At 42.5% G+C, this 27066-nt stretch overlaps 1 protein-coding gene and 1 long non-coding RNA gene across 2 annotated transcripts; both read left to right on the forward strand.

The window, feature by feature from the left end:
• The first annotated feature begins 8201 nt into the window (after window positions 1–8201).
• Window positions 8202–10583, forward strand: LOC106577084 (uncharacterized). Its single transcript, XR_001322063.2, has 3 exons — window positions 8202–8685; window positions 8926–9005; window positions 9073–10583. It is a non-coding gene; the product is annotated as an uncharacterized lncRNA (long non-coding RNA).
• A 1214-nt stretch (window positions 10584–11797) lies between these two features.
• LOC106577070 (olfactory receptor 7D2-like) lies at window positions 11798–12532 on the forward strand. The gene has a single exon (XM_014154798.2). It carries the CDS (start codon window positions 11798–11800, stop codon window positions 12530–12532), a length of 735 nt encoding a protein of 244 aa, XP_014010273.2.
• Window positions 12533–27066: the final 14534 nt, after the last annotated feature.

Genomic DNA, 27066 nt, shown 5'->3' on the forward strand with positions numbered 1-27066 from the left:
CTCTCTCTCTCTCTCTCTCTCTCTCTCTCTCTCTCTCTCTCTCTCTCTCTCTCTCTCTCTCTCTCTCTCTCTCTCTCTCTCTCTCTCTCTCTCTCTCTCTAAATCCTAAATCTCTCCAAAGCTCATCAGTCGACTATTAGCCCCTAGGAGACACTGAGACTGAAATACAAGAAGCCATAACAATGACGCAAAAACGGATTCCCTTTACGGGTTCAGCCTCCTTGTAGACCTTTTAATATTACTTTAAAAAGGAACAAGAACAACAAATAAAAAATGATGGTGTGATTGCTGAATAAAGGTCATAATGCAAATATAAACTACAACGGGTAAGCTACTGTGATTGGACTATCTATCTGACCTAATTTTAATACATCTTATTACATCATAATTCCATCCTATCGACAAGACTTGCTCGGCCAACAGAGCAAGAGATATTCATTTCATAAGAAGTAGCAAAATGAGGCCACACTGGCGACACATAATGTAAATGAATACAAATAAAGATAGAAATACAAATAGAAGCCATTACTGTAGCGGTGCCAGGAACTGCTGGTACACATTAAGAGTTTCTGTCAGCAAGATGATCCATACTGATACTGTGTGGGGAGTGTTAAAACCAAATTGATGCCAAGAATAATTGTATTACCATGTCGATGGATGCGCATAGAAGTCACCAGCAGAGGAAATTAACTTAAAAAGACCTAAGAGCCACATGAATGGATAGTTCAATTTCTGCTGCCCTGCTTTTGATCAGCAGGTGGCAGTGTAAGACAGATCACTAAAAATATTTTTTTTTACGCTCCAAGGTTGATGATAACATTTTGTCTCCCCAACTTGGATCCTTTATCAATATTCGTGACAGTTGCGGTGTCCACTGAAAAACTATCATGTAAAAATGGCAATGCCATTGTCCAAAGCTTTAGTGGCTTGTTTGATTCCTCCACTCTGTACTAATAATGTGGACACAATATCAAGGCCTGTTCTTTGTTTACGAGTTATGTCCCACCTGGGACAAAGACGACTAAGTAAGGAAGTCTGTAAATAGTTTCCCTCTTATTGACTTTCAAAATGGCCGACTATCTGTTAAATTTAACTAATGAACAGAATCCGTCAGGACCAGACAAGACACGTTATCACAAGACAATCATGGGGAAGCCCAGGTCTCTCTGACACAAGCTATTAGGGATTGTGCCTCAGACAAGTCACCTAAACATACTGGAAGGTCTGAAAATGGTCCAGAAGGTCATGTGAATGGAGTTACTGGGCACAGAGGGACTATTTAGTCTCATAGCCTCTATTGTTTCCTGTTGACAGATTCCGACCAATGGTAAAGCTTCAGAGCTAAAGAAATACATCTTATTCAGTGATATATATATATATATATATATATATATATATATATATATATATATATATATATATATATATATATCCTAGACCCAGATAAAATGCATTCTATGGATAAGTGCATCATTTGTATGTTAAATGCTCCATACATAAACAGAGAATCATATTTTGTTAGACTGATGAAAATAACTTTTATTCATAGCACGTGTGCCTGCCGCAGTGAAAACACGTAATTCAATTACCCACCAGACAATCTAATTGGAGTTACAGTTCAGATAACTCTATTTCATGGACAGAGCAAGTTAAGATGAACCTCTGGGGTATTCTAAGAGAAGAATCCAGGAGCACTTCAGAAGTGCATCAGCTCTTATGCCAGAGAAGCGGCCATTCGTATTCACACGTTCCTTCCTCATGTCATGCCTTATAACAGAGACATTATTCACACTAATGTGCAAGAGCATAAGGGCAGCTTTGTGATTCATTGTGCCCTTCTGGATGACGTCAAAGTCAGCGCATCAGGCATACTCTAAATTCCCTAATATAACTGTCTATAGTTTATGTACTGTAGTAGTTTGTGTCAGAAAATCACATCTGGTCCAAACTGAATGATCTATTTAACAGCTGTTACGTATGGTATTTGACCATAATAGTGGATGCTGTAGTGTTGTCAGGACTCCCTCCACTGGCCAGATAAATCCAGTGTTAGATAAGGAAGGTAATTTCTGGGAGTGGTGCTGTTGTCTTTCCCAGACAGCCTTCATTAGCTAATGGCCTTGTCCAGGACTAATCCATTCAGTCTCCCAGACATCCCTTTTCCAACCTAGACAGTACGCAGAGTAACACTCTGTGCCCTCTCTCCCTCGTTTCTCTGTTTTCTCCTTATTCCATCTCTTTCACCTACCCAGAAACCCTGCTTTGTTTCTGTTTGTCTTTTACCCTAGGCAGTGACATTGGAGATACTGTACATGCTCATGCCTTTCCCTGTTTAACTGCCCAAGAGGCCTGTCATGACGCAGTGTGATTTACTACAGCCTCCTTGAAAATAACTACCAACTAAATGATAACATTCATTCAAATAAAAACAATTATCTGTTGAGACGTATAGGAAAGTCCCATAACAAGTGTAAATAAAATGGTTGTCAATGTAATAAGTACTCTAATGGGTTCAAACTGGACATGTGATAAAGTCTCCTCCTTCATATTACTATAGTGTTTATCAGTGAGCGGGTGGGGTTCCTCTCGCTCTCCCTCTCTCTCTCCCTCTCTCTCTTTCTCTCTCTCTTTCTCCCTGACAGCTGGGGTGTTGGACCAAGGCTCTATGGTGGATCAGAGGAAGGCTCCTCCGCCCCCCCAAACGCCCAAACACAGGGACCACTTCATCCCCCGGGAGAGTACCCACATCATGCAAATCATTTGAAATATAATGACGACCCTACAGTATACTCAGAACTGCATATTTAAGACTGGATGAAGGGGGAAGCACACACCTTTTTTCTTAATTTGCTGTCATGTGAACTGTAGAGATTTGAGAGTGCCTGTTCTTGAGGCTCTGTCAGATAAATCTCCTTCAAACTTGCTTTTATAGATGCCGGGGCTGTGTAGTTTTGACAGATGAAGCTGTGAACTGATTAATCTGAGAGATTTGACCAATACTGATGAATTCCTCAAAGCTATCCTGTTTCATTAATTGCAGGACCATTATGCAAAAACTTGCACAGCCTGTGATTTCTACACCCAGAGTCATATCCCAAAGCTCTCATATCCCAATGTTCTGCATTAGCATCGAACAGCCCCCGTCATATGCAACTTTTCAGGGAAGTTAGAAACCGATATACACAGGCAGTTAGAAAAGCCAAGGCTAGCTTTTTCAAGCAGACATTTGCTTCCTGCAACACAAACTCAAAAAAGTTCTGGGACACTGTTAAGTCCATGGAGAATAAGAGCACCTCCTCCCAGCTTCCCACTGCTCTGAAGATAGGAAACTCTGTCACCTCCGATAAATCCACTATAATTGAGAATTTCAATAAGCATTTTTCTACGGCTGGACATGCTTTACACCTGGCTACCCTCACTCCGGTCAACAGCACTGCACCCCCCACAGCAACTCGCCCAAGCCCTCCCCATTTCTCCTTCTCCCAAATCCAGTCAGCTGATGTTCTGAAAGAGCTGCAAAATCTGGAACCCTACAAATCAGCTGGGCTAGACAATCTGGACCCTTTCTTTCTAAAATTATCTGCCGAAATTGTTGCAACACCTATTACTAGCCTGTTCAACCTCTCTTTCGTGTCGTCTGAGATTCCCAAAGATTGGAAAGCAGTTGCGGTCATCCCCCTCTTCAAAGGGGGGGACATTCTTGACCAAAACTGCTACAGACCTATATCTATCCTACCCTGCCTTTCTAAAGTCTTCGAAAGCCAAGTCAACAAACAGATTACCGACTATTTCGAATCCCACCGCACCTTCTCCACTATGCAATATGGTTTCAGAGCTGGTCATGGGTGCACCTCAGCCACGCTCAAGGTCCTGAATGATATCTTAACCGCCATCGATAAGAAATAATACTGTGCTGCCGTATTCATTGACCTGGCCAAGGCTTTCGACTCTGTCAATCACCACATCCTCATCGGCAGACTCAATAGCCTTGGTTTCTCAAATGATTGCCTCGCCTGGTTCACCAACTACTTCTCTGATAGAGTTCAGTGTGTCAAATCAGATGGCCTGTTGTCCGGGCCCCTGGCAGTCTCTATGGGGGTCCCACAGGGTTCAATTCTTGGGCCGACTCTTTTCTCTGTATACATCAATGATGTCGTTCTTGCTGCTGGTGAGTCTCTGATCCACCTCTACGCAGACGACACCATTCTGTATACTTCTGGCCCTTCTTTGGACACTGTTAACTACCCTCCAGACGAGCTTCAATGCCATACAACTCTCCTTCCGTGGCCTCCAACTGCTCTTAAATACAAGTAAAACTAAATGCATGCTCTTCAACCGATCGCTGCCTGCACCTGCCCGCCTGTCCAGCATCACTACTCTGGACGGTTCTGACTTAGAATATGTGGATAACTACAAATACCTAGGTGTCTGGTTAGACTGTAAACTCTCCTTCCAGACTCACATCAAACATCTCCAATCCAAAGTTAAATCTAGAATTGGCTTCCTATTTTGCAACAAAGCATCTTTCACTCATGCTGCCAAACATACCCTCGTAAAACTGACCATCCTACCGATCCTCGACTTCGGCGATGTCATTTACAAAATAGCCTCCAATACCCTATTCAATAAATTGGATGCAGTCTATCACAGTGCCATCCGTTTTGTCACCAAAGCCCCATACACTACCCACCACTGCTACCTCTACGCTCTTGTTGGCTGGCCCTCGCTTCATACTCATCGCCAAACCCACTGGCTCCAGGTCATCTACAAGACCCTGCTAGGTAAAGTTCCCCCTTATCTCAGCTCGCTGGTCACCATAGCAGCACCCACCTGTAGCACGCGCTCCAGCAGGTATATCTCTCTGGTCACCCCCAAATCCAATTCCTCCTTTGGCCGCCTCTCCTTCCAGTTCTCTGCTGCCAATGACTGGAACGAACTACAAAAATCTCTAAAACTGGAAACACTTATCTCCCTCACTAGCTTTAAGCACCAGCTGTCAGAGCAGCTCACAGATTACTGCACCTGTACATAGCCCATCTATAATTTAGCCCAAACAACTTCCTCTTCCCCTACTGTATTTATTTATTTATTTATTTTGCTCCTTTGCACGCCATTATTTTTATTTCTACTTTGCACTTTCTTCCACTGCAAATCTACCATTCCAGTGTTTTACTTGCTATATTGTATTTACTTTGCCACCATGGCCTTTTTTGCCTTTACCTCCCTTATCTCACCTCATTTGCTCACTTTGTATATAGACTTATTTTTCTACTATATTATTGACTGTATGTTTGTTTTACTCCATGTGTAACTCTGTGTTGTTGTATGTGTCAAACTGCTTGCTTTATCTTGGCCAGGTCACAATTGTAAATGAGAACTTGTTCTCAACTTGCCAACCTTGTTTAAATAAAGGTGAAATAAATAAATAAAATAAATATGGCTTATAACAAGATATTTGATCTTGTTTAAGGCAACTTGCTACAATGTGGCAAAACATCAATTCCTGCAGCAGTTCTCTTTATCTCTTTACATGCCCACTGGGCACAAACCGGTTGAATCAACGTTGTTTCAACGTAATTTGTCAACGTATTGTGATGTTGAATCTGTGTTTGAAACACATTTGGATTTGCAAAAAGTCATCAACCAGTACTGTTTTCATATCATTTCCACCAGCGTTGCAAACATTGAATTTAGGGTAAAAGTTCAATTTAAATACAATAACTTAACCTGACTAACAGGTTGTTACATCAATCTAATTTCAACGTAATCATCAAAACTATGTATACGTTGAAATTGCGTAGAAAATTCCACATAGAATAGTTAAAAATGTATGTGGAAATGGCAACACAATTTATGTCATGTGTGTAAATACATTGAACATGCTACATCAGATCTATGCCACATATTCATCCTATTTTAGATGTTGACATTTTTACATATTCTCACTGTTTAACCAATGCCTGTTTTTCATCCTATATTCAATATACTTGGGTGGTTGAAATTATGTTGAATTTCATATTTGATTAGACATATTTGATTTGACTTTGTTTAAATGTCGATTGTAAAATGGTATGTTTGAATCTACGTCACTGTCTCAATGTCATGCCATCAACCTAAATAAACAGATACCTATATTGAAATAAGTCACAGTCCAACGATTCCTGCCTGAACAGAGACTACTACTGGTATATGAGAGGTAATGTGGAATCTGGTGGAATCTAGTGGAATCTAGTGGAATCTAGTCAAGCTAAGTCTTGCCCTGACTCTTTTTTTGTGTTGGAGTGAGGGTTTTGGACCGATGGCGTTATCTGGGAGATCCGTTTGACATCCATGAATATCATAAATGCTTTAAATAAGGTTGCGTCAGTGAGGATAACAAGAAGTTGGCTTGTTTTGTTTTATTGTGTGTCCGAGGAGCAGAAGGAGCGTGCTTTGCAACTGAAAAATATATCAGATTGGAATGTGTTGTGTAACAGGGTGCATGCCTATCAACAGGGTTATCTCTGGAGTGGCGCTAGACGTGAGTTCAAAGGATGTAGCTGAAAAAGTAGATGCCGTGATTGGTGCACGCCGACTGACCCGTATGATAGAGTGAGCCCATTCCATCCATTCTTCCTTCACATATACAATATATTTGGGTTATGTGAGATACCCTGTAAGAACCTATGTGCCCAAACCCATGCAGTGCAGTAAATGTAAACTGTTTGTATGTAGACAGGAAGAGTATCGTATGCCAGTTGAGGCGAAATTCTGCAATTGTGGTGGTGAGCATGTGCCCAAATTCATGAAGTGCCCTGTTAGGGCGAAGGAGACCGAGGTGACAAGTGTAAGGGCTGTCCAGCATGTCTCCTATCTGGAGGTGGTGAGAAGAGTGGAAGAAGGGAGTAATATTGAAGAAGCCATGGTAGTTGGATTAGAAAAGACTGTAAATGTTACTCGCCAACAGGATCCTGACATGTTGCATGTTAAAATGGTGGACTTTGCATTGTTTATTGCATTGGTTAGAAACTGCACAGCTCAAACAAAGAAGAAAATCTGAGAAAATAGGCATTGTTGTGAGGGACTTTACAGCGGAGGCATTACACGGAATCCTGTCGACGAATGTTCGGTCCTCATAGGCCCCTGAGCCTGTGTAGGGATGTGATTTGGATTAAGATTGAAGGAGTGGGATGGGGTTTTGGATTGATTTTATTTTTGTATCGCAATATTTTTTTTGTTTACTACAGTAGGTGGCGGTCCGCAAACAAACGTTAAAGGTGCATGCCACCACCTACTGTACTTGATGTTGACGGTAACTTGAGTGACACCTCCAGTGTTACAACACGTGATCGTACTGAAAGGTTGTTTGATAGTGATGAGATTGAGAGGTCGTCTGATAGTGTGTGAAGCAGGATCTTCTCAAACTGCAACAAAGGGTGGTATATTTGTGAAGCTGGCATCTTGGGCTAATGTAAACAACCTCATTAGGGGATCATGACATAGTTTATTGGTAATTCTCAGAGAAGAGGGGCTGAATGTTCCAAAAAATGCACACACACTTATGCATACACCCAGAGAGTACAACACTGTTGAGCAGGGTATGGTGAACACTCTGGTTGTGCATCCAGATTTAATTGAGGAAGGCAATTAATTGGCGTGGATGTCGATTAAGGCAGTCCCCTGCACCTCTCTGATTCAGAGGGGCTGGGTTAAATGCGGAAGACACCTTTCCCAGATTATAGTTGAAAATGCAATAATTAAAAACTGCTGATTGTTACAAATGACTTACATTGTTCAAACCCTCACCCCACCATTCAGAATCAAAACTGCAATGTGAAGACGTTGAAAATCACAGAAGCCAGTGATGTCGAAATCTCCAAGAGAAACTGAAAGAGAACTACATTGAAATAATTTAAAACTGCTATGTTAAAACATACAGTACATTGACAGTTTGTACATTGTTTACTTGGAATGGTTTTTATTCTGTAAATTGTGCGTTTAGAATTGCATGAGGAATGTAACTCCCACCTCCAGCCACTACTGCCTCCAAGTTATGTAAATATGGTAGCCTGCAATGCTGATTACTAATCGACCCCTTGTCCCTAGCCACTGAACAACCACCTTGCCTTTTGATTGACAGGGAGACAATTTTAACGTATTACTTTAAGTGATCCTTTCAAATATCCAAGCGTGTGGCTAGTGAGAAGGTAGCCTTCATTTTCAGGAAAAGGTCTACCCAAGCCCCCACCAAAATATGCCCTGACGCACCAGAAAACCTGTGCCTCTGCTACCAAGAAGCAAAAGGCTAAACGCAGCACAAGCTGCATTTGAGAAAGGTATTCTAATTGTAAAAACAACTGGCATGATGCTGTCCAATCTTTAATTGCAGAGAATCATCTTGGTCTCTCACGTGGCTTAACAACGAAGCATGAAGGCTCGAGGTCTCATTCTGTCATCTTAATTGAGGGATCCCCGTCACCAAGTCGGACCTTTTTCCTGTGACAGACACAAGTATGAAACTCTCCATTTAGAATGTTATATTTGGAAGTGGATCAATCTAAAATAACCTTGTTTCAGGAAATGTACATTTAAAGGAAAGTCGCCCTACTCTGGTTGAGGAATTTGACTTCAACCTGAACGAGACAGAGGAAGATTTACTAAAGGTAAAAGAGCAGCTAACGGAGAATGATTTTCGAAAAATACATGGTGAGTAATGAAATGTTTCATTGGTATGAGTTGAATTACATTATATTGCCATGTAGTACCGAATGAAAAAATCCTGTACATGTGTAATGCATTAGTGTCCTTTTATAAAATGACCGCTCAAATCTCATGTGAAGAGAGCAATGCACCGGTAAACTATTACCATATTTACCATATTTGTTTCACTTTCAAATGAGGTCATGGCGTGTCGCTTGTAAAGTACATATTTTGTGTTCTATACAGAATCCCGACGAACGGCCTCATGTCAACGATGAATATGAAAGGAAACAACGGGAAGAGGGCCTTTGCAGCGTCATTATTAGGTACAGTGGAGTCCAAATCATGACATTTGAATAACTTCTCTACCTAATATGTTTTCCCGCTTTACAGCAGGCGTGAGTCTTGGCGAATCAAAGACTACAGGCGATGTCAACCTGCCTGAAATATGCACCTGACCGCAAGGGGGGCAGTGGGAAGGCCAATGAGTAATGGGAAGAAAGATCTCTTAAGAAGTTAAAAACAGCGAAGCTTCTTCCAACTGTGTCTTTTCTTGGGGTTTATTGTATTTTTACATTTGTGTTTCCAGAAGCTTTTTTGGGGCTTGTACATCTATTGAGGTGCAATACATTTTCTTTCAAACTTTTCTTGATTTTGACAAAGAAAAATTGCATAACAGTTTTTACATGGACAAAGGTTTACACAATGCTGTTCCAAATTACTGCTCTAATGGTGATAGACAGAATTTGTATGGAAGCAACAACTACTGCTGAGGCTTAATAGATGTTGGAGGATACATTTGTAGAAGGTATTTGACTACGGACTTTCTGTGCCCAATCATTTCCCCTTGCTGATGACTGTCAAATCCCTGACACTGCACTGACCCCTTCCTTTAGGCCTCCGTGAACTCTGCTCCTCATCCTAAAGCTTCTTAAATCCTACCCAAGGTGAATCCATTCATTCAAACCCTCTCTCCATGTTAATTCAATTTCATGCTGGTTCACGCTTCTTCACTCTCCCCACTTCTCCACTTAAATCCTATATTCCATAACTCCTCACAATTTCGTTTCCCTGAAGAGTGTAAAACTCGCCCACTCTGACACAAGCAACTGTAAAAGAGGTCGGGGCAATTTCTTGAGGCATAAATTCTCATTAAAACTACGGCACTGTAACGCTTGAAATGAATAGGCGTTTTTTTTTCGCCTCCATGTTCAGAAAATCTCTCATTATAAGTATGTGAGCATCCCGAAGGAGAAGGAACAACAGAGGAAGCTAGAGGGACTCATGGTTCAATATGAAGCATGTACCGTATATTAATCAGACAGTTAGCTGAGCCTGACTTGCATTAAATCGTCTGTATCAATGAAACTGGAACATTGTCAATTAGATCACAAACACCCTCCGCTCATTAAAAGCTACTGTTGCCCACCCATGCTTTTCTTTTCTCTTATAGAAAGGCCTCCTTATGTCTCTTCAACATTTGAGGTCAAGTCTTATAGCTTATTCATATATTGTGTGAAATTGCATGCAATTTAGTAGGTTGTGCATCACAATGTACAGTATGTTAACATCAATCCACAAGTGCTTGTTATTACAGTAATAACATTTGATCACACTTCTTCTTGCACTTGTTTTTTCTTGTATGTGTGGGAATGTTATTCGTTCAAGGTCCAAGGTCTGATGAGGACAATAATGGCAAATAGAATGATTAACTGTGGCTATATTTAACCATCAACACTATTTGTCCATTCCTAGTCTTCATCATCTGGGGAAAATAAAGATGTGGGATCAACTTGTATAAAGAGGTGAGAGTGTTGTCACTTAGATGATTCTATTATTATAAATCTTTTTTCACTGTTATAGGTCAGTATCTCTCTTCTTTCTTTCTTTCTTTCTTTCTTTCTTTCTTTCTTTCTTTCTTTCTTTCTTTCTTTTTATTCTCCATTCACTCTGAAGGACAGTATGGCAACAAACATTGTGGCATATTTCATGTCCAAATCATTCCAAAGTGTCTGAAATTGATTGTGTAGCTCAAAGTTACAGTACATGGCCATAGCTAGAGCTGACAAGAGCTCTTGAATACGCTTTGGCGTGAGAAGATCACAGGCCAAACAGGTGAAACTGTGGATTATGATGATTTTCAGTGACACTGGACACCTGAGCCCTGTTGTAACCCCTCGACAATTGTAGCCTTGTTTAATCAACTGCTTTTTACATATGCTAACAATACCATCTGCTGTCTCTTCTGGCCATGGTTCTTGTGATGGATCATTCAGCCCAAACCCCACTGTCTTATGTCAGGGTGACAGTCGTCTGCTCCGTCGACTGAGCGATTGCGCACTAATGATTCCACCTGTCAGAAGACAATGCCCAAATCTAAGTTTCTTATAACAATCTGAAACTGTGGGGATGCTACTATTGCTAACAACCGTGATGAGAGTGGTGAGGGTTGCCGTTGGTCTTGTTGATGTTTGCCATTTTTAACAGACTGAAAAAATGTCCTTATCGGCTGCTGTATAAATGAGGTGTAAATGTCCATGTCAAACTTGTACTTGCTTGTATATTCAGTAGTCATCACTCACCTAAAGGCACTGCCTGATTTCCAGAACACAATGGAAGCGTGGTTATTTGCACTTGCAAATCACCTGAATTCACTGATTATTTGGTTCTGGTCTTGTGACCCAGAACCAAATTCTGCATGCGGGCTAAATGTTTAAGATGAAAAGGTAGGTTGTGCGATTATGAATAAACAACATCACAAGGGACCAAAATGTATTGGTTTTAAGTTACTTCTAAAAAATTGACGAAGTCCTGTTGCTTAAGGATGCTTGAGACCACCTGCCTTTTCACTTTTTAACTCCTCCCCTCAGCTCTCCTTAATCTGTGTCGCTCAAAAGGAGACAGACACTGTCCAAATAAAAGACTGCCAGTCCTACCGCCCAGTTGCAACTGCAATATGGACTCCATGGACCTGAATACAACCAACTGCTCTCACATGGTCCTCTCTCCTCTCAACCAGAACACATCAGTTTCAACAAGGCAAACCCATGTCTCCTCGTGTCTCTTTTGGCAAATCGTACAGAACGGGACATCACTGGTCCTTTTGGTGTTGTTGTTCATGACTCTTTTCCTCTTCTCTGTGATGGTGAACAGCTACTTGCTGATCGCGCTGAAGAGCTCAGATAGCTTCTCCTGGCGGCCTCGCTATACTCTGCTGAAGAATCTGATCGTCAGTGACCTGCTGCTGTCTCTCGCTCTGTCGTCCACCGTGCTCCGCTGCCTGTTGACCAGGCACACACTGGTGTTTGGAGGCTGGTGCCTTTTGCAGGTCACTGTCTGTAGCACAGGCATCCTATGCTCTCTGCTCACTCTGACCCTCATGGCCGTGGAGCTTTTCATCTTTATATGTCATGGCCTCCGTTACATGGTCATCTTGACTTCCAGGCGACTACGTCTGGCCATAGTGCTGACCTGGGTACTTTCAGTGACCGTAGCTGCTGTCCGAGTGGGTCTTCTACTCTCTGGACAGACCTCTTTTGGTAGAGCCATTCCAGGGCTACTATGCGATCCCATAATTATGGATAAACTACCTGGCCTTCACTGGGCAATGAAGATGTTCCACACAGTCACTATCATTGTTGTACTTCTCGTCTGCATCTTGACCTTCTCCATCTGCTACAGACGCATGTACCAAGCGGCCCGCAGAGCCGTGGAACCCTTCCACTCTGACAATAGTCTCGCCCGTCACACCATCACCTTCTATTCCTTCATGTTCTTCCTGCAGCTGCTGCCCATCATGGGGAATATAGCCAGATTGGTGCTAAGGAAAACCAATGTCCATGACACCTCCTGATCATTTGTCACTGGCGGAGCGCTCAATGTTTTTAACTGCGTTAGTGGCGTTCATGGTACCGCCATGCATCAACCCACTTGCCTACGGTATTCGGAACATGGAGGTATGGCACACACTGGCACAGCTGTTCAGACTGCAGCAGAGGAGGCAGGGAGAAGTGGCCTAATCCTCCCAGTTTACTTTATTGAATCTCCTTGAGGAAATGTGCAGAGGGAGAGGTGGGACAGCTAGTGTGTCTTGAGGATAAAAGTTGTACTTTTCCGAACCTCCCCCATGATATCTACCTTTACCATGTACAGTCAGGTCTGTAATTATTGGCACCCTTGATAAAGATGGCTAAAAAAGACTGCATAAAATAAAGAATACAAATACTGAGCTAAAATGTATGCTCAAAACAAATGGGGAAACTACACTGCTCAAAAAAATAAAGGGAACACTTAAACAACACATCCTAGATCTGAATGAAATAAATAATCGTATTAAATACTTTTTTCTTTACATAGTTGAATGTGCTGACAACAAAATCACACAAAAATAATCAATGGAAATCCAATTTATCAACCCATGGAGGTCTGGATTTGGAGTCACACTCAAAATTAAAGTGGAAAACCACACTACAGGCTGATCCAACTTTGATGTAATGTCCTTAAAACAAGTCAAAAGGAGGCTCAGTAGTGTGTGTGGCCTCCACGTGCCTGTATGACCTCCCTACAATGCCTGGGCATGCTCCTGATGAGGTGGCGGATGGTCTCCTGAGGGATCTCCTCCCAGACCTGGACTAAAGCATCCGCCAACTCCTGGACAGTCTGTGGTGCAACGTGGCGTTGGTGGATGGAGCGAGACATGATGTCCCAGATGTGCTCAATTGGATTCAGGCCTGGGGAACGGACGGGCCAGTCCATAGCATCAATGCCTTCCTCTGGCAGGAACTGCTGACACACTCCAGCCACATGAGGTCTAGCATTGTCTTGCATTAGGAGGAACCCAGGGCCAACCGCACCAGCATATGGTCTCACAAGGGGTCTGAGGATCTCATCTCGGTACATAATGGCAGTCAGGCTACCTCTGGAGAGCACATGGAGGGCTGTGCGGCCCCCCAAAGAAATGCCACACCATGACTGACCCACCACCAAACCGGTCATGCTGGAGGATGTTGCAGGCAGCAGAACGTTCTCCACGGCGTCTCCAGACTCTGTCACGTCTGTCACATGTGCTCAGTGTGAACCTGCTTTCATCTGTGAAGAGCACAGGGCGCCAGTGGCGAATTTGCCAATCTTGGTGTTCTCTGGCAAATGCCAAACGTCCTGCACGGTGTTGGGCTGTAAGCACAACCCCCACCTGTGGACGTCGGGCCCTCATACCACCTCATGGAGTCTGTTTCTGACCGTTTGAGCAGACACATGCACATTTGTGGCCTGCTGGAGGTCATTTTGCAGGGCTCTGGCAGTGCTCCTCCTGCTCCTCCTTGCACAAAGGCGGAGGTAGCGGTCCTGCTGCTGGGTTGTTGCCCTCCTACGGCCTCCTCCACGTCTCCTGATGTACTGGCCTGTCTCCTGGTAGCGCCTCCATGCTCTGGACACTACGCTGACAGACACAGCAAACCTTGCTGCCACAGCTCGCATTGATGTGCCATCCTGGATGAGCTGCATTACCTGAGCCACTTGTGTGGGTTGTAGACTCCGTCTCATGCTACCACTAGAGTGAAAGCACCACCAGCATTCAAAAGTGACCAAAACATCAGCCAGGAAGCATAGGAACTGAGAAGTGGTCTGTGGTCTCCACCTGCAGAACCACTCCTTTATTGGGGGTGTCTTGCTTATTGCCTATAATTTCCACCTGTTGTCTATTCCATTTGCACAACAGCATGTGAAATGTATTGTCAATCAGTGTTGCTTCCTAAGTGGACAGTTTGATTTCACAGAAGTGTGATTGACTTGGAGTTACATTGTGTTGTTTATGTGTTCCCTTTATTTTTTTGAGCAGTATATATTATTTTATACTAATACAATTGCTCAGAGAAAGAGATTTTTTTAACAAATAATAAAAACATATATTTTTTTACTTGCTTTGCTTTTAGGCCCATGGGGAAGGGTGGTATGAAGAGGGGTTTTCTGGTTGCTAGGGGGGTGGGAAGGGGTGGGAAACATGGTTTCCGGATGGGTGGTTGGAGGGAGACATGTACTGTAAGATGGGTGGGGTTGGAGTAATGAGGTGGGAAGTTTATGGTAGAGGCTCACTTTGTTTTTCTCTTACATAGCTACTCAATTTATTCTTCCTTTTTGGCTCTGTGATGCACAGTGACTATTCCATTATATGCATTTGTGCATTGTGCATGTAGCCTACAAGAAATGCAAAAAATATAAAGATTTGGTCACACAAAAAGAAGATAGGGGTCAAACTTATTGGCACCCCTGTTTTCAGTACTCTACCATCCTCCGCGTATAACGACACTGAGCCTTTTTCTGAAATGTTTTGTGAGATTGGAGAACACATTGGGAGGGATCTAAGACCATTCCTCCATACAGAGTCTTTCCAGATCCTTGATATCCTTCATCTGATCTTATGGACTGCCCTCTTCAATTCAAACCACAGATTTTCAATGGGGTTCAATTCCGGGGAGACTGAGATAGTGTGCGTGGCCAAATAGCTCTATTTTCATGTCATCTGAACATAGCATCGCATCCGATCCAAGTACCAATGCCATTTATCAAACTCCAAGCGGTGCTATGGTCAGATGACATGAAAATAGATCTCTTTGGCCTTGCACACCAGTGGTGAGTTTGGCGTTGAAAAAGAGAAGCATATGCAGAAAAGTACCTCATACCTATGGTTAAAATATGGTGGTAGATCTTTGATGTTATGTGGCTATTTTGCTTCCATCATAAACTTAATCAAGTACGAGGACATTTTAGACAAAAACCTGGGCTAGGTTTCCCATAGCACTAACAGCATCTTAATTCCATTGAAAATAAATGGACTAAAGATGATCTTAGTGCTACGATGTTTTAGGGAAACCCAGCCCAGATTGCCTGTGCCTGGAGGCTGACACTTGGCCATAAGTAGATCTTCCATCAAGACAATAACCCCAAGCACTAATCAAAATCCACAGTAAAATGTTTAATTGACCACAAAATCAATATTTTGCAATGGCCATCTCAGTCTCCGGACTTGAACACCATTAAAAACCTGTGGTTTGAATTGATGAGTTCAGTCTATAAGAGCAGACGAAGGATATCAAGGATCTGGGAAGATTCTGTATGAAGGAATGGTGTAAGATCCTTCCCAACATGTTCTCCAATCTAATAAAACATTTTAGAAAAAGGCTCAGTGTCGTTATCCTCGCAATGGGAAGGTGCTAGAGTATTGAAAACAGGGGTGCCAATAATTTTGACCCCTATCTTTGAAAAAAAGAAATATGACTTGTTAAACAAAATCTCTTTCTCTGAACAATTATATTAGTGTACAATTATATATATTTTTTTGTATACAGTATAGTATAGTATAGTATCTGTATTATTTATTTTATAAAGTATTTTTTGAACATCTTTATCAAGGGTGCCAATAATTATGGACCTGACAGTACCTCTGATGTGCATCTCTTCAGTCAGACTGGGCCTTACAGTAAGCTTTTACTTGGACCCTCCATCATAAACCCTACTCATGCGACAGCTATGACAGCTGATGACAGCTAATGACAAGAAACTTGACGATTCAAGTGTTACAGATTGTGCTTGTATTTGAATGTACTTGTATGTAATGTTTTATTTAATATACCTTGATTGTGTATGTAATGTATGTTGTACCATGTATTTGTGTATAAAAAACAACTACATTTTATGTACTGTGGTCATGAGGATGTTGCCGTAGACATGGAAGCTACAGTATTTATCGTCTAGCTAGCACTACAAGCAAATATCGTTTTCTTCCTATTAGAAAACACTAGCAAACATGATGGATGCACAAACGTACATTCTTTATAACTAGGTTGGCAAAACTATCAGTAATTTACCAAAGAAAAAAATCTTAATCTTTATATCTGTGTCCATATTGCCCATGAGTTTATAGTGGATACACCAGTGACGATGGCCAAGCGGTCAATCGCGGTCGACTGGTTGATCATCAAGGCATTCCTAGTCGATCACCAAACATTTCTGTAAAGAACCCAACGATAAAGCCTTGCTTTCCTCATTTTTTTTATAAGTCTCGCGCTGTTGACGGTAGGTGCACTTGATTCAGCAGCCCTAGGCAAAGTGTTCGCATTTTGAACCATTTCATGTATCTGAAGGTAGAACTCCACCTACCTGGCAGACCCAGAGAGCAAATCAAGTGCACCTATAGGGCTACCGCTGGCCAATCAGATAGCTCAGATCACCGTGTCTGCACAGTTTCCTTGAGCCATAGACTGTAAAAAGAAGCCATGAACGCGAAGTTGATACTGTGAAATGTTAAAACTTTTAAAACCATGCATAGAGAGACTAAACCAATACAGCAAAGAGCTACTGTATTTATAAATAAATCAAATCAAATCTTATTTGTCACATACACACGGTTAGCAGATGTTAATGCGAGTGTAGCGAAATGCTTGTGCTTCTAGTTCTGACAATGCAGTAGTAGCCAACGAGTAATCTAACCTAACAATTTCACAACAATTACATTATACACACAAGTGTAAAGGAATGAATAAGAATATGTACATAAAAAAATATATGAATGAGTGATGGTATAGAACGGCATAGGCAATATGCAGTGGATGGTATAGAGTACAGTATATACATATGAGATGAGTAATGTAGGGTATGTAAACATTATATAAAGTGCCATTGTTTAAAGTGGCTAGTGATACATTTATTACATACATTTTTCCATTATTAAAGTGGCTGGAGTTGAGTCAGTATGTTGGCAGCAGCCACTCAATGTTAGTGATGGCTGTTTAACAGTCTGATGGCCTTGAGATAGAAGCTGTTTTTCAGTCTCTCGGTCCCTGTACTGACCGCGACTTCTGGATGATAGCGGGGTGAACAGGCAGTGGCTCGTGTGAGTGTTGTCCTTGATTATCTTTTTGGCCTTCCTGTGACATTGGGTGCTGTAGGTATCCTGGAGGGCAGGTAGTTTGCCCCCGGTGATGCGTTGTGCAGACCTCACTACCCTCTGGAGAGCCTTACGGTTATGGGTGGAGCAGTTGCCGTACCAGGCGGTGGTACAGCCCGACAGGATGCTCTCGATTGTGCATCTGTAAAAGTTTGTGAGTGTTTTTGGTGACAAGCCGAATTTCCTCAGCCTCCTGAGGTTGAAGAGGCGCTGCTGTGCCTTCTTCACCACGCTGTCTGTGTGGGTGGACCATTTCAGTTTGTCTGTGATGTGTACGCCGAGGAACTTAAAACTTTCTACCCTCTCCACTACTGTCCCGTCGATGTGGATGGGGGTGCTCCCTCTGCTGTTTCCTGAAGTCCACGATCATCTCCTTTGTTTTGTTGACGTTGAGTGTGAGGTTATTTTCCAGACACCACACTCCGAGGGCCCTCACCTCCTCCCTGTAGGCCGTCTCGTCATTGTTGGTAATCAAGCCTACCACTGTAGTGTCGTCTGCAAACTTGATGATTGAGTTGGAGGCGTGCACGGCCACGCAGTCGTGGGTGAACAGGGAGTACAGGAGAGGGCTGAGAACGCACCCTTGTGGGGCCCCAGTGTTGAGGATCAGCGGGGTGGAGATGTTGTTTCCTACCCTCACCACCTGGGGGAGGCCCGTCAGGAAGTCCAGGATCCAGTTGCACAGTGCGGGGTCGAGACCCAGGGTCTCCAGCTTGATGGTGAGCTTGGAGGGTACTATGGTGTTAAATGTTGAGCTGTAGTCGATGAACAGCATTCTTACATAGGTATTCCTCTTGTCCAGATGGGATAGGGCAGTGTGCAGTGTGATTGCGATTGCGTCGTCTGTGGACCTATTGGGGCGGTAAGCAAATTGGAGTGGGTCTAGGGTGTCAGGTAGGGTGGAGGTGATATGGTCCTTGACTAGTCTCTCAAAGCACTTCATGATGACGGAAGTGAATGCTACGGGGAGGTAGTCATTTAGCTCAGTTACCTTAGCTTTCTTGGAAACAGGAACAATGGTGGCCCTCTTGAAGCATGTGGGGACAGCAGACTGGTGTCGTGTCTTTGGGCACCATTAACTGAAGACATGTTTATCAAAATAACTCCCTGTTATTATTATTACGCGATTAAACTGATTAATCGTTTAACTGTAATTAACTAGGAGATCGGGGCACCAAGGAAAATATTCAGATTACAAAGTTATAATTTTTCTAATATAACTTTCCTATATTATAACATTATATATTCTATTATAGTATAGGCCGATTATCTTCTGGTTTAAATTGTGTATTTTACCTCGCGTCCGTCTCATTCCAAACGTCGTAAATTGTTGTATCTGCATGAACCCAGTCTTTACTAAAAGTCATCCATACGTCAATTGTCTTAAAATAATTTATTTACTAAACTAAGTAATTCACAGAAAGCATACAAACAGTAGTTATCGTTACAAAGAAATGGTAGAGCAATGTGCCCTAGTGGGCTAAACCGGCATGGCGGCTTTTTAAACAAAGGGTCATAAAGGGCAGCTGAGGAGGCACACAGAGTTCATTAATATTAACAATTGATATGCTAATCCTTTGCACATGAATGCTCACTCATTCGGGAACAATTGCAATCAATATATATTTACGCTCAGTGTGTGTCGGGATCCTTGTTGGAGAGTTCTGTTCTGTTGGAGAGTTTTGTCCGCGTTCTCTCTCTCTCGGTTGGAATGGATCTTTCAAAGTGACATTTATTAAAGTCGTTATAGAATGGATGTTTCGTCGAGTCTTCGCATTCAATGATACCGAATTCTAGCTGCAGACTAGTACTTAATATCAAAGACTTGTTCTTATTCTGTATCGATAGTTTAACCACGTGGTATGGTTAAAGTTCAGTAGAGGAATGTATGGTCAAACCTATTGGCCAACTCGTAATGGAGTGGAGGCCTGGTCTGAAGAAAGTAACCCTGTGTGGGGGTTTTATTCGGAATGACAGAAAAAGGCTGTCTCATGACGCCAGGTCTTGTCTGTGTCCCTGGGGGCGTGCCGATGACTGAGTTAAGCTTTGAACAGAAATAAAATTCTATCACATTAACATCAGTACATAGCCTCTCAACATATTCCAAATAGCTTTAATCTTATTAAATCATTGTATACAACCATTTAGATGCAAGTCCCATAGCTGAGGCTATTATATAAACCTTAGTATGGTAATATGGTACTATTGTCTCCAATGGGTATCACAAAATTGTACCAAGCGGACCAGTTCGTAGCTGGATTCTTCACCGATCTTTTATACCTTCTCCAGAACATAAATCTCGTTCGGTTCCCCAATTCTGTGAGTTGGAAGAATTTCCTTTGTCTCTCTATGAAACCCCTCTCTGTCTCAACTGGGCCATGCAGCAGGACATTCTCCTTTAGAATTTTACGACTGCCTTCACAGGGCCTGGGTAGGGAGAGGTAGGTAGGGGGATGGTGCAAGGGGGAGGGGGTCAACTGTGTTCCCTGTTCCCAGAGAGAGGGCAACGTCATTACACTGGAATAAGGATTGATTGAATATGTCCGTAAACACACCAGCCAGCTGGTCTGTGCATGCTCTGAGGACGTGGCTGGGGATGCCGTCTGGGCCTGCAGCCTTGCGAGGGTTGACACGTTTAAATGTTTTGCTCACATCGGCTGCAGTGAAGGAGAGCCCGCAGGTTTTGGTAGCGGCCCGTGTCAGTGGCACTGTGTTGTCCTCAAAGCGAGCAAAGAAGTTATTTAGTCTGTCTGGGAGCAAGACATCCTGGTCCACGATGGGGCTGGTTTTCCTTTTATAGTCCATGATTGACTGTAGGCCCTGCCACATACCTCTCGTGTCTGAGCCATTGAATTGCGACTCTAATTTGTCTCTATACTGACGCTTAGCTTGTTTGATTGCCTTGCGGAAGGAATAGCTACACAGTTTGTATTCGGTCATGTTCCGGTCACCTTGCCCTGATTAAAAGCAGTGGTTCAGTTTTGTGCAAATGCTGCCATCAATCCACGGTTTCTGGTTTGGGAATGTTTTAATATAAGCTGTGGGTACGACATCGCCGATGCACTTGCTAATAAACCCGCTCACCGAGTCAGCGTATTCATCAATGTTGTTGTTCGCCGCATTGCGGAACATATCCCAGTCCACGTGATCGAAGCAATCTTGAAGCGTGGAATCCGGTTGGTCTGACCAGCGTTGAACAGACCTGAGCGCGGGAGCTTCCTGTTTTAGTTTCTGTCTATAGGCTGGAAGCAACAAAATGGAGTCGTGGTCAGCTTTTCCGAAAGGAGGGCGGGGGAGGGCCTTATATGCGTCGCGGAAGTTAGAATAACAATGATCTAGGGTTTTGCCAGCCCTGGTAGCGCAATCGATATGCTGATAGAATTTAGGGAGCCTTGTTTTCAGATTAGCCTTGTTAAAATCCCCAGCTACAATAAATGCAGCCTCAGGATATGTGGTTTCCAGTTTACATAGAGTCAAATGAAGTTCGTTCAGGGTCATCGATGTGTCTACTTGGGGGGGATATATGCGGCTGTGATTATAATCGAAGAGAATTCTCTAGGTAGATAATGCGGTCGGTATTTGATTACTTAAGTTATTATTCAACACTTTTATAAGCCATAAAATGCGCGTTCTCCCTACTTCCACTCACACTACAGACCAACAACATTGGCAGGGAAATTCAAACATATCCAATACGCAGTGATAATGTCTTGGGCCTATAGTCTACTGCACAAACCTCATTGCTTCAGAACTGTTTTTAATTGGTTAATGTTGCAAGGCTTACGTTTTTTAAGTCATGTCAGCTTGCATTTGACTCAGAAAGTGATCTTGACTCAGACAAATTTGGTGACCACTGGGATAGGCCATACAGAAATTAATGAAAAAAAATGATGGATTTTTTATTTTATGACAAAAGTATAATTTGCTATTAACTCTGCAACTCCTCCAACTATTTACTTTTTTCCAAATTTGCCACGAGTTTGGAGCCAAACCATTTACAACAAAGTCATATTGGGCCTATTGCAACCATCAATGGCCACAAGATTATTGCCAGCTTATCTCTCGTGAAACCATCAATATGCGTTAAATGCACCCTTACAGCTGATCTCAATTGCAACCATTATTGGTCACCTAATTTCCGCTCCCTAAAAGCTGATGTCGGTGTTACCTTAGGCTTGCTACCAAAGTCTTTCAAGATATGTTTGCCCTCTGGTGGGTAGGCCTTATTCCATCGGACCAATTTAGTATTACTTTTTGAGCAGACCAAGGGAGATTTACAGTATATATTTGACAACCATTCCGTACAAATAAAATAAAGGATTTCCTTGTTTACTATGGCAAATCTACTGTGGCAATTTGTGGCAAACAAATGTTGGTGTAGCATCTCTCAGTCTTATTATTTATTTATTTTCTAATTTATGTGATCCATTAAATACATACAGCTGTCTTTAAAATAGAAGTGTCTGGTACGATCATTTCTTTTCAAAATCATAATCATTTGACAAGATAACAATGAGAGATTAACTGATCTGCTGATTTATTCCTGTGGGTGTTAGGTTGCAAGCAAGTTTGTTTTAACACGCAAGTGTAAATCATCGACGTTAGTAACGTTTTAAGTAATCCAGTTGTATTGTGTAGCTCAGCGCTACATTCTGCCTGTTGGTTGCAATGCACCCACTGTAATTGTAAAATAAATACGTGTGTAAAATGATTAAAGATATTTCATGCTGAAACTCTGATATTAAACACCAACGGTATTCACTAAGTCGATGGGTTATATTTAGGGTAATGTTTTACAGCTTTGTCATTCCATTTTTTTTAAATATAAAAATCATCATGTTTTATTACTTTTTATATATTTTACATGTTATGAAAATCCCATAAAATCCTTGAAAGTTTCTCAAATTCAGGTAGTTTACTGATAAACTTTGAGAGTTATCATTAATATACCCTCCCTTTGTAACCCTATTTATAGCGCATGTCTATCCTTTAGCCCCTTGTGAAACTCTGCTGCTGTTGTGTCAGTCTACATTCCTCATTGTGAAAAATTGCCTGAGATAGAATATATTTTTTTAACCCCCTCTCCTTTGTCTAGTGTGGACAATCACTCCAATGGCAACAGGGAGGTCTTGTTTGGGGAAATAGAGGGGACCAGGTGAAAAGTTAGGTTAACCTCTTGAAAGATGATCATTTTGACCTTTGTTTTGATCTATACGTGTAAATAGACAGATACAGTATACTCCAAGTTTCCAACATAAGAATCTCCAAAAAGAGGCAAAATTAAAACTAGTGAAACTACAGTGTGGAGGAAGAGGACTTGAAGTTCTCCACAGTTTATAAACATAGTTTGTATAATGATGGGAAAGTCTGAGGTGTACAGACAGTGTTGTTATTTCTTTGTTTGTAGCCAGTGAACCCGTCTCTCAGGCACACTACCGAGGTGAGAGGCTGAGAAGGCAGAGCTGACCTTAGCAACGGCCAGCCACCCCCTCCCCGCGAGGTCACTAGTCAATATGCAAATGTACAGAGTTCAGAGGGATTCAGACATACCTGGGTGCAAAACTGTACAAGACAGTACAGGTTAAAGGTCATCCTACAGCTGTAGAGGCAGCACCGTCATCCTGACAAACACAAAATCAACCCTAGAACAGAACGAGCATTCCTGAAGCTACCAATTCAACTGACCCTCCACTTAAAAATTCCTTCAATTAACAGACAGTATACAGTAAGATTATATCCCACTATGTGTACATCAGCAAATGGTTAGCACCAAAAACATTACTGCATCATTACTAGGGCTGTGACTAGAGAATGGGGCCAGCAACGCCATGTGGGTTCCAGTTTACCAATTAACTGTTGACTTTCTTAGAGCTTTTTCCACACCAAAAGTCTTGTAATTGACAGGCCAGCTCCATTCTGGTTGGTAGGCAGGGGGTCATAGTCGGTGAACATTGACAAGTGTCAAGGGCAGGAACTTGACACTGAGTTTGATAGCCATGCTTGATGAAATAAACATTCCATTGTTTGTCAACATTTTAATTACATAATCTCAATCTATCGTACTGTTTGTTGCATCATTAGGCCATAAGCGATGTCATACGTTTGGCATATACTGTGGTTCACAAAGGCATCATCTACATCAAGCTGTCAAAGGCCCGATGCCTGTCTATGTTTTTACAAGGCATTTTTTTCATGACAGCCATATACCACAAGACAAGTGTTTCCTGTTCCGATTCAGCTTATATTAATTATATTAGTTACACTGAAATGTTGGGGTTGTGTTACAACTTGACTTATCACTTGTTCCTGGCATGGATGATAATAACCTCAGGTTAGAATCACTACGAGCTATGGAATTCTTCTTTATTATATATATTTTTTAGATATGCAAAAAAAGTGTGATTACTTGTGTTTAACGAGAGATGGGAAAAGAAGGGTAAACTGCTTAGCCAACAAATCAGAAAGAACGCTCAAATAGAAAGTGTTGGATTGATTTACGATTAGAATCTTCACAATTGGAGGAACTTCACGAATCTTCCTGAGAGTGTCTTTCTTTGTAAGTGTGTGTGTGTGTGTGTGTGTGTGTGTTTTTGGTTTTACTATCCTTGTGGGGACCAGAAGTCGCAGTGGTGGTTAATATATGGGGCTTTGGTGACAAAACGGATGGCACTGTGATAGCAAATTGGATGTAGTCTAAGTAGAGTGTTGGAGGCTATTTTATAAACGACATCGCCGAAGTCAAGGATTGGTAGGATAGTCAGTTTTATGAGGGTATGTTTGGCAGCATGAGTGAAGGAGGCTTTGTTGTGAAATAGGAAGCTGATTCTAGATTTCATTTTGGATTGGAAATGGTTAATGTGAGTCTGGAAGGAGAGTTTACAGTCTAACCAGACACCTAGGTATTTGTAGCTGTCCACATATTCTAAGTCAGAACCGTCCAGAGTAGTGATGCTAGGTGGGCGGGCGGATGCGGGCAGCAATCGGTTGAAGAACATGCATTTAGTTTTACTAGCATTTAAAAGCAGTTGGAGGCCACAGAAGGAGAGTTGTATGGCATTGAAGCTCGTCTGGAGGTTTGTTAACACGGTGTTCAAGGAAGGTCCAGATGTATACAGAATGGTGTCGTCTGCGTAGAGGTGGATCAGAGAATCACCAGCAGCAAGAGCGACATCATTGATATATACAGAGAAAAGAGTCGGCCCGAGAATTGAACCCTGTGGCACCCCCATAGAGACTGCCAGAGGTCCGGACAGCAGGCCCTCCGATTTGACACACTGAACTCTATCTGAGAAGTTGTTGGTGAACCAGGTGAGGCAGTCATTTGAGAAACCAAGGCTATCGAGTCTGCCGATGAGAATGCGGTGATTGACAGAGTTGAAACCCTTGGCCAGGTCGATGAAAACGGCTGCACAGTACTGTCTTTTATCTGTGGCGGTTATGATATCGTTTCGAACCTTGAGTGTGGCCGAGGTGCACCCATGACCAGCTCGGAAACCAGATTGCATAGTGGAGAAGGTATGGTGGGATTCGAAATGGTCGGTGATCTGTTTGTTAACTTGGCTATCGAAGACTTTAGAAAGGCAGGGCAGGATGAATATAGGTCTAGGACAGTTTGGGTCTAGAGTGCCTCCCCAATTGAAGAGGGGGATGACCGTGGCAGCTTTCCAATCTTTAGGGATCTCAGACGATACGAAAGAGAGGTTGAACAGGATAATAAAAGGGGTTGCAACAATTTCGGCGGATCATTTTAGAAAGAGAGGGTCCAGATTGTCTAGCCCAGCTGATTTGTAGGGATCCTTGGGCAAGTTGCTGCGGGGGGTGCAGAGCTGTTGGCCGGGGTAGGGGTAGCCAGGTGGAAAGCATGGCCAGCCGTAGAAAAATGCTTATTGAAATTCTCGATTATCGTAGATTTATCGGTGGTGACAGTGTTTCCTTGCCTCAGTGCAGTGGGCAACTGGGAGGAGGTGCTCTCATTCTCCATTACGGTGTTCCAAAACCTTTTGGAATTAGTGCTACAGGATGCAAATTTCTGTTATAAAAACCTAGCCTTAGCTTTCCAAACTGACTGTGTATATTGGTTCATGACTTCCCTGAAAAGTTGCATATCGCGGGGGCAATTCGATGCTAATGCAGAACGCCACAGGATGTTTTTGCGCTGGTCAAGGGCAGTCAAGTCTGGAGTGAACAAAGGGCTATATCTGTTCTTAGTTCTACATTTTTTTTAATGGGGCATGCTTATTTAAGATGGTGAGGAAAGCGCTTTCAAAGAACAACCAGGCATCCTGTACTGACGGGATGAGGTCAATATCCTTCCAGGATACCAGGGCCAGGTCGATTAGTAAGGTCTGCTCGCTGAAGTGTTTTAGGGAGTGTTTGACAGTGATGAGGGGTGGTCGTTTGACCGCGGGCCCATTACGGACGTAGGCAATGAGGCAGTGATCACTGAGATCCTGGTTGAAGACAGCAGAGATGTATTTAGACGGCAAGTTGGTCAGGATGATATCTATGAGGGTGCCCATGTTTATGGATTTAGGGTTGTACCTGGTAGGTTCCTTGATAATTTGTGTGAGATTGAGGGCATCTAGTTTAGATTATAGGATGGCCGGGGTGCTAAGCACATCCCAGTTTAGGTCACCTAACAGTACGAACTCTGAAGATAGATGGGGTCAATCACTTCACATATGGTGTCCAGGGCACAGCTGGGGGCTGAGTTGGGTCTATAACAGCGGCAACAGTGAGAGACTTATTTCTGGAAAGGTGAATTTTTTAAAGTAGAATCTTGAACTGTTTGGGCACAGACCTGGCTAGACTTAGCTGCACTAGGAACACTATTGAGGGGCTGAGCTTTAGACTCGCCGTCATCATCATTTCTGTGAGTTTTTGTATCCTGAATGTTACTGCTATGGAAAATAATGTTTTCAACGCAAGGCGTGTTTCCGAAAATCCTTCATCTAAAATTGTACAGCCAGAAGTACAGAAAAGAGTGGGAGTCTGTACCTGAATTTAAAGGGTGGCTGAAGCCAGTAATTGGGGATGATTGTTGGGCATACTGGGCATACTGCAAATCAGATATGCTTGCAAAAATGTATGACATCAAAAAACATTGTGCTACATCAAAGCATATATTAAATCCAAACCGTACAACCCCGCAATGCAGTCTACATTACCACAGATGGTTAAGAAAGTGGATAACTGCAAAAGCGCAGAAGCTACTATGGCAATGGCCATTGCGGAGCATTGTTCGCTGCTAGCATGCCACCATTTAGGTATGGCTTGCAAAGCTGCCTTTTCAGATTTTGTGGCAGCAACAAACTTCTAAATGCACCGCACCAAGTGCACAGAAATGATTAAGGGAGTACTGGCTCCTTATTTTCTCAAAAGGATAACATCAGATGTGGGGGATGAGAAGTTCAGTCTCATTTTGGATGAGTCCACTGATGTCAGTG

This window comes from Salmo salar, chromosome ssa18 (assembly GCF_905237065.1).
Source record: "Salmo salar chromosome ssa18, Ssal_v3.1, whole genome shotgun sequence".
NCBI lineage: Eukaryota > Metazoa > Chordata > Actinopteri > Salmoniformes > Salmonidae > Salmo > Salmo salar.

What these genes read in the sequence shown, in the direction of transcription:
- LOC106577070 (XM_014154798.2), top strand. Translation starts at nt 11,798, where the DNA reads ATGACTCTTTTCCTCTTCTCTGTGATGGTGAACAGCTACTTGCTGATC.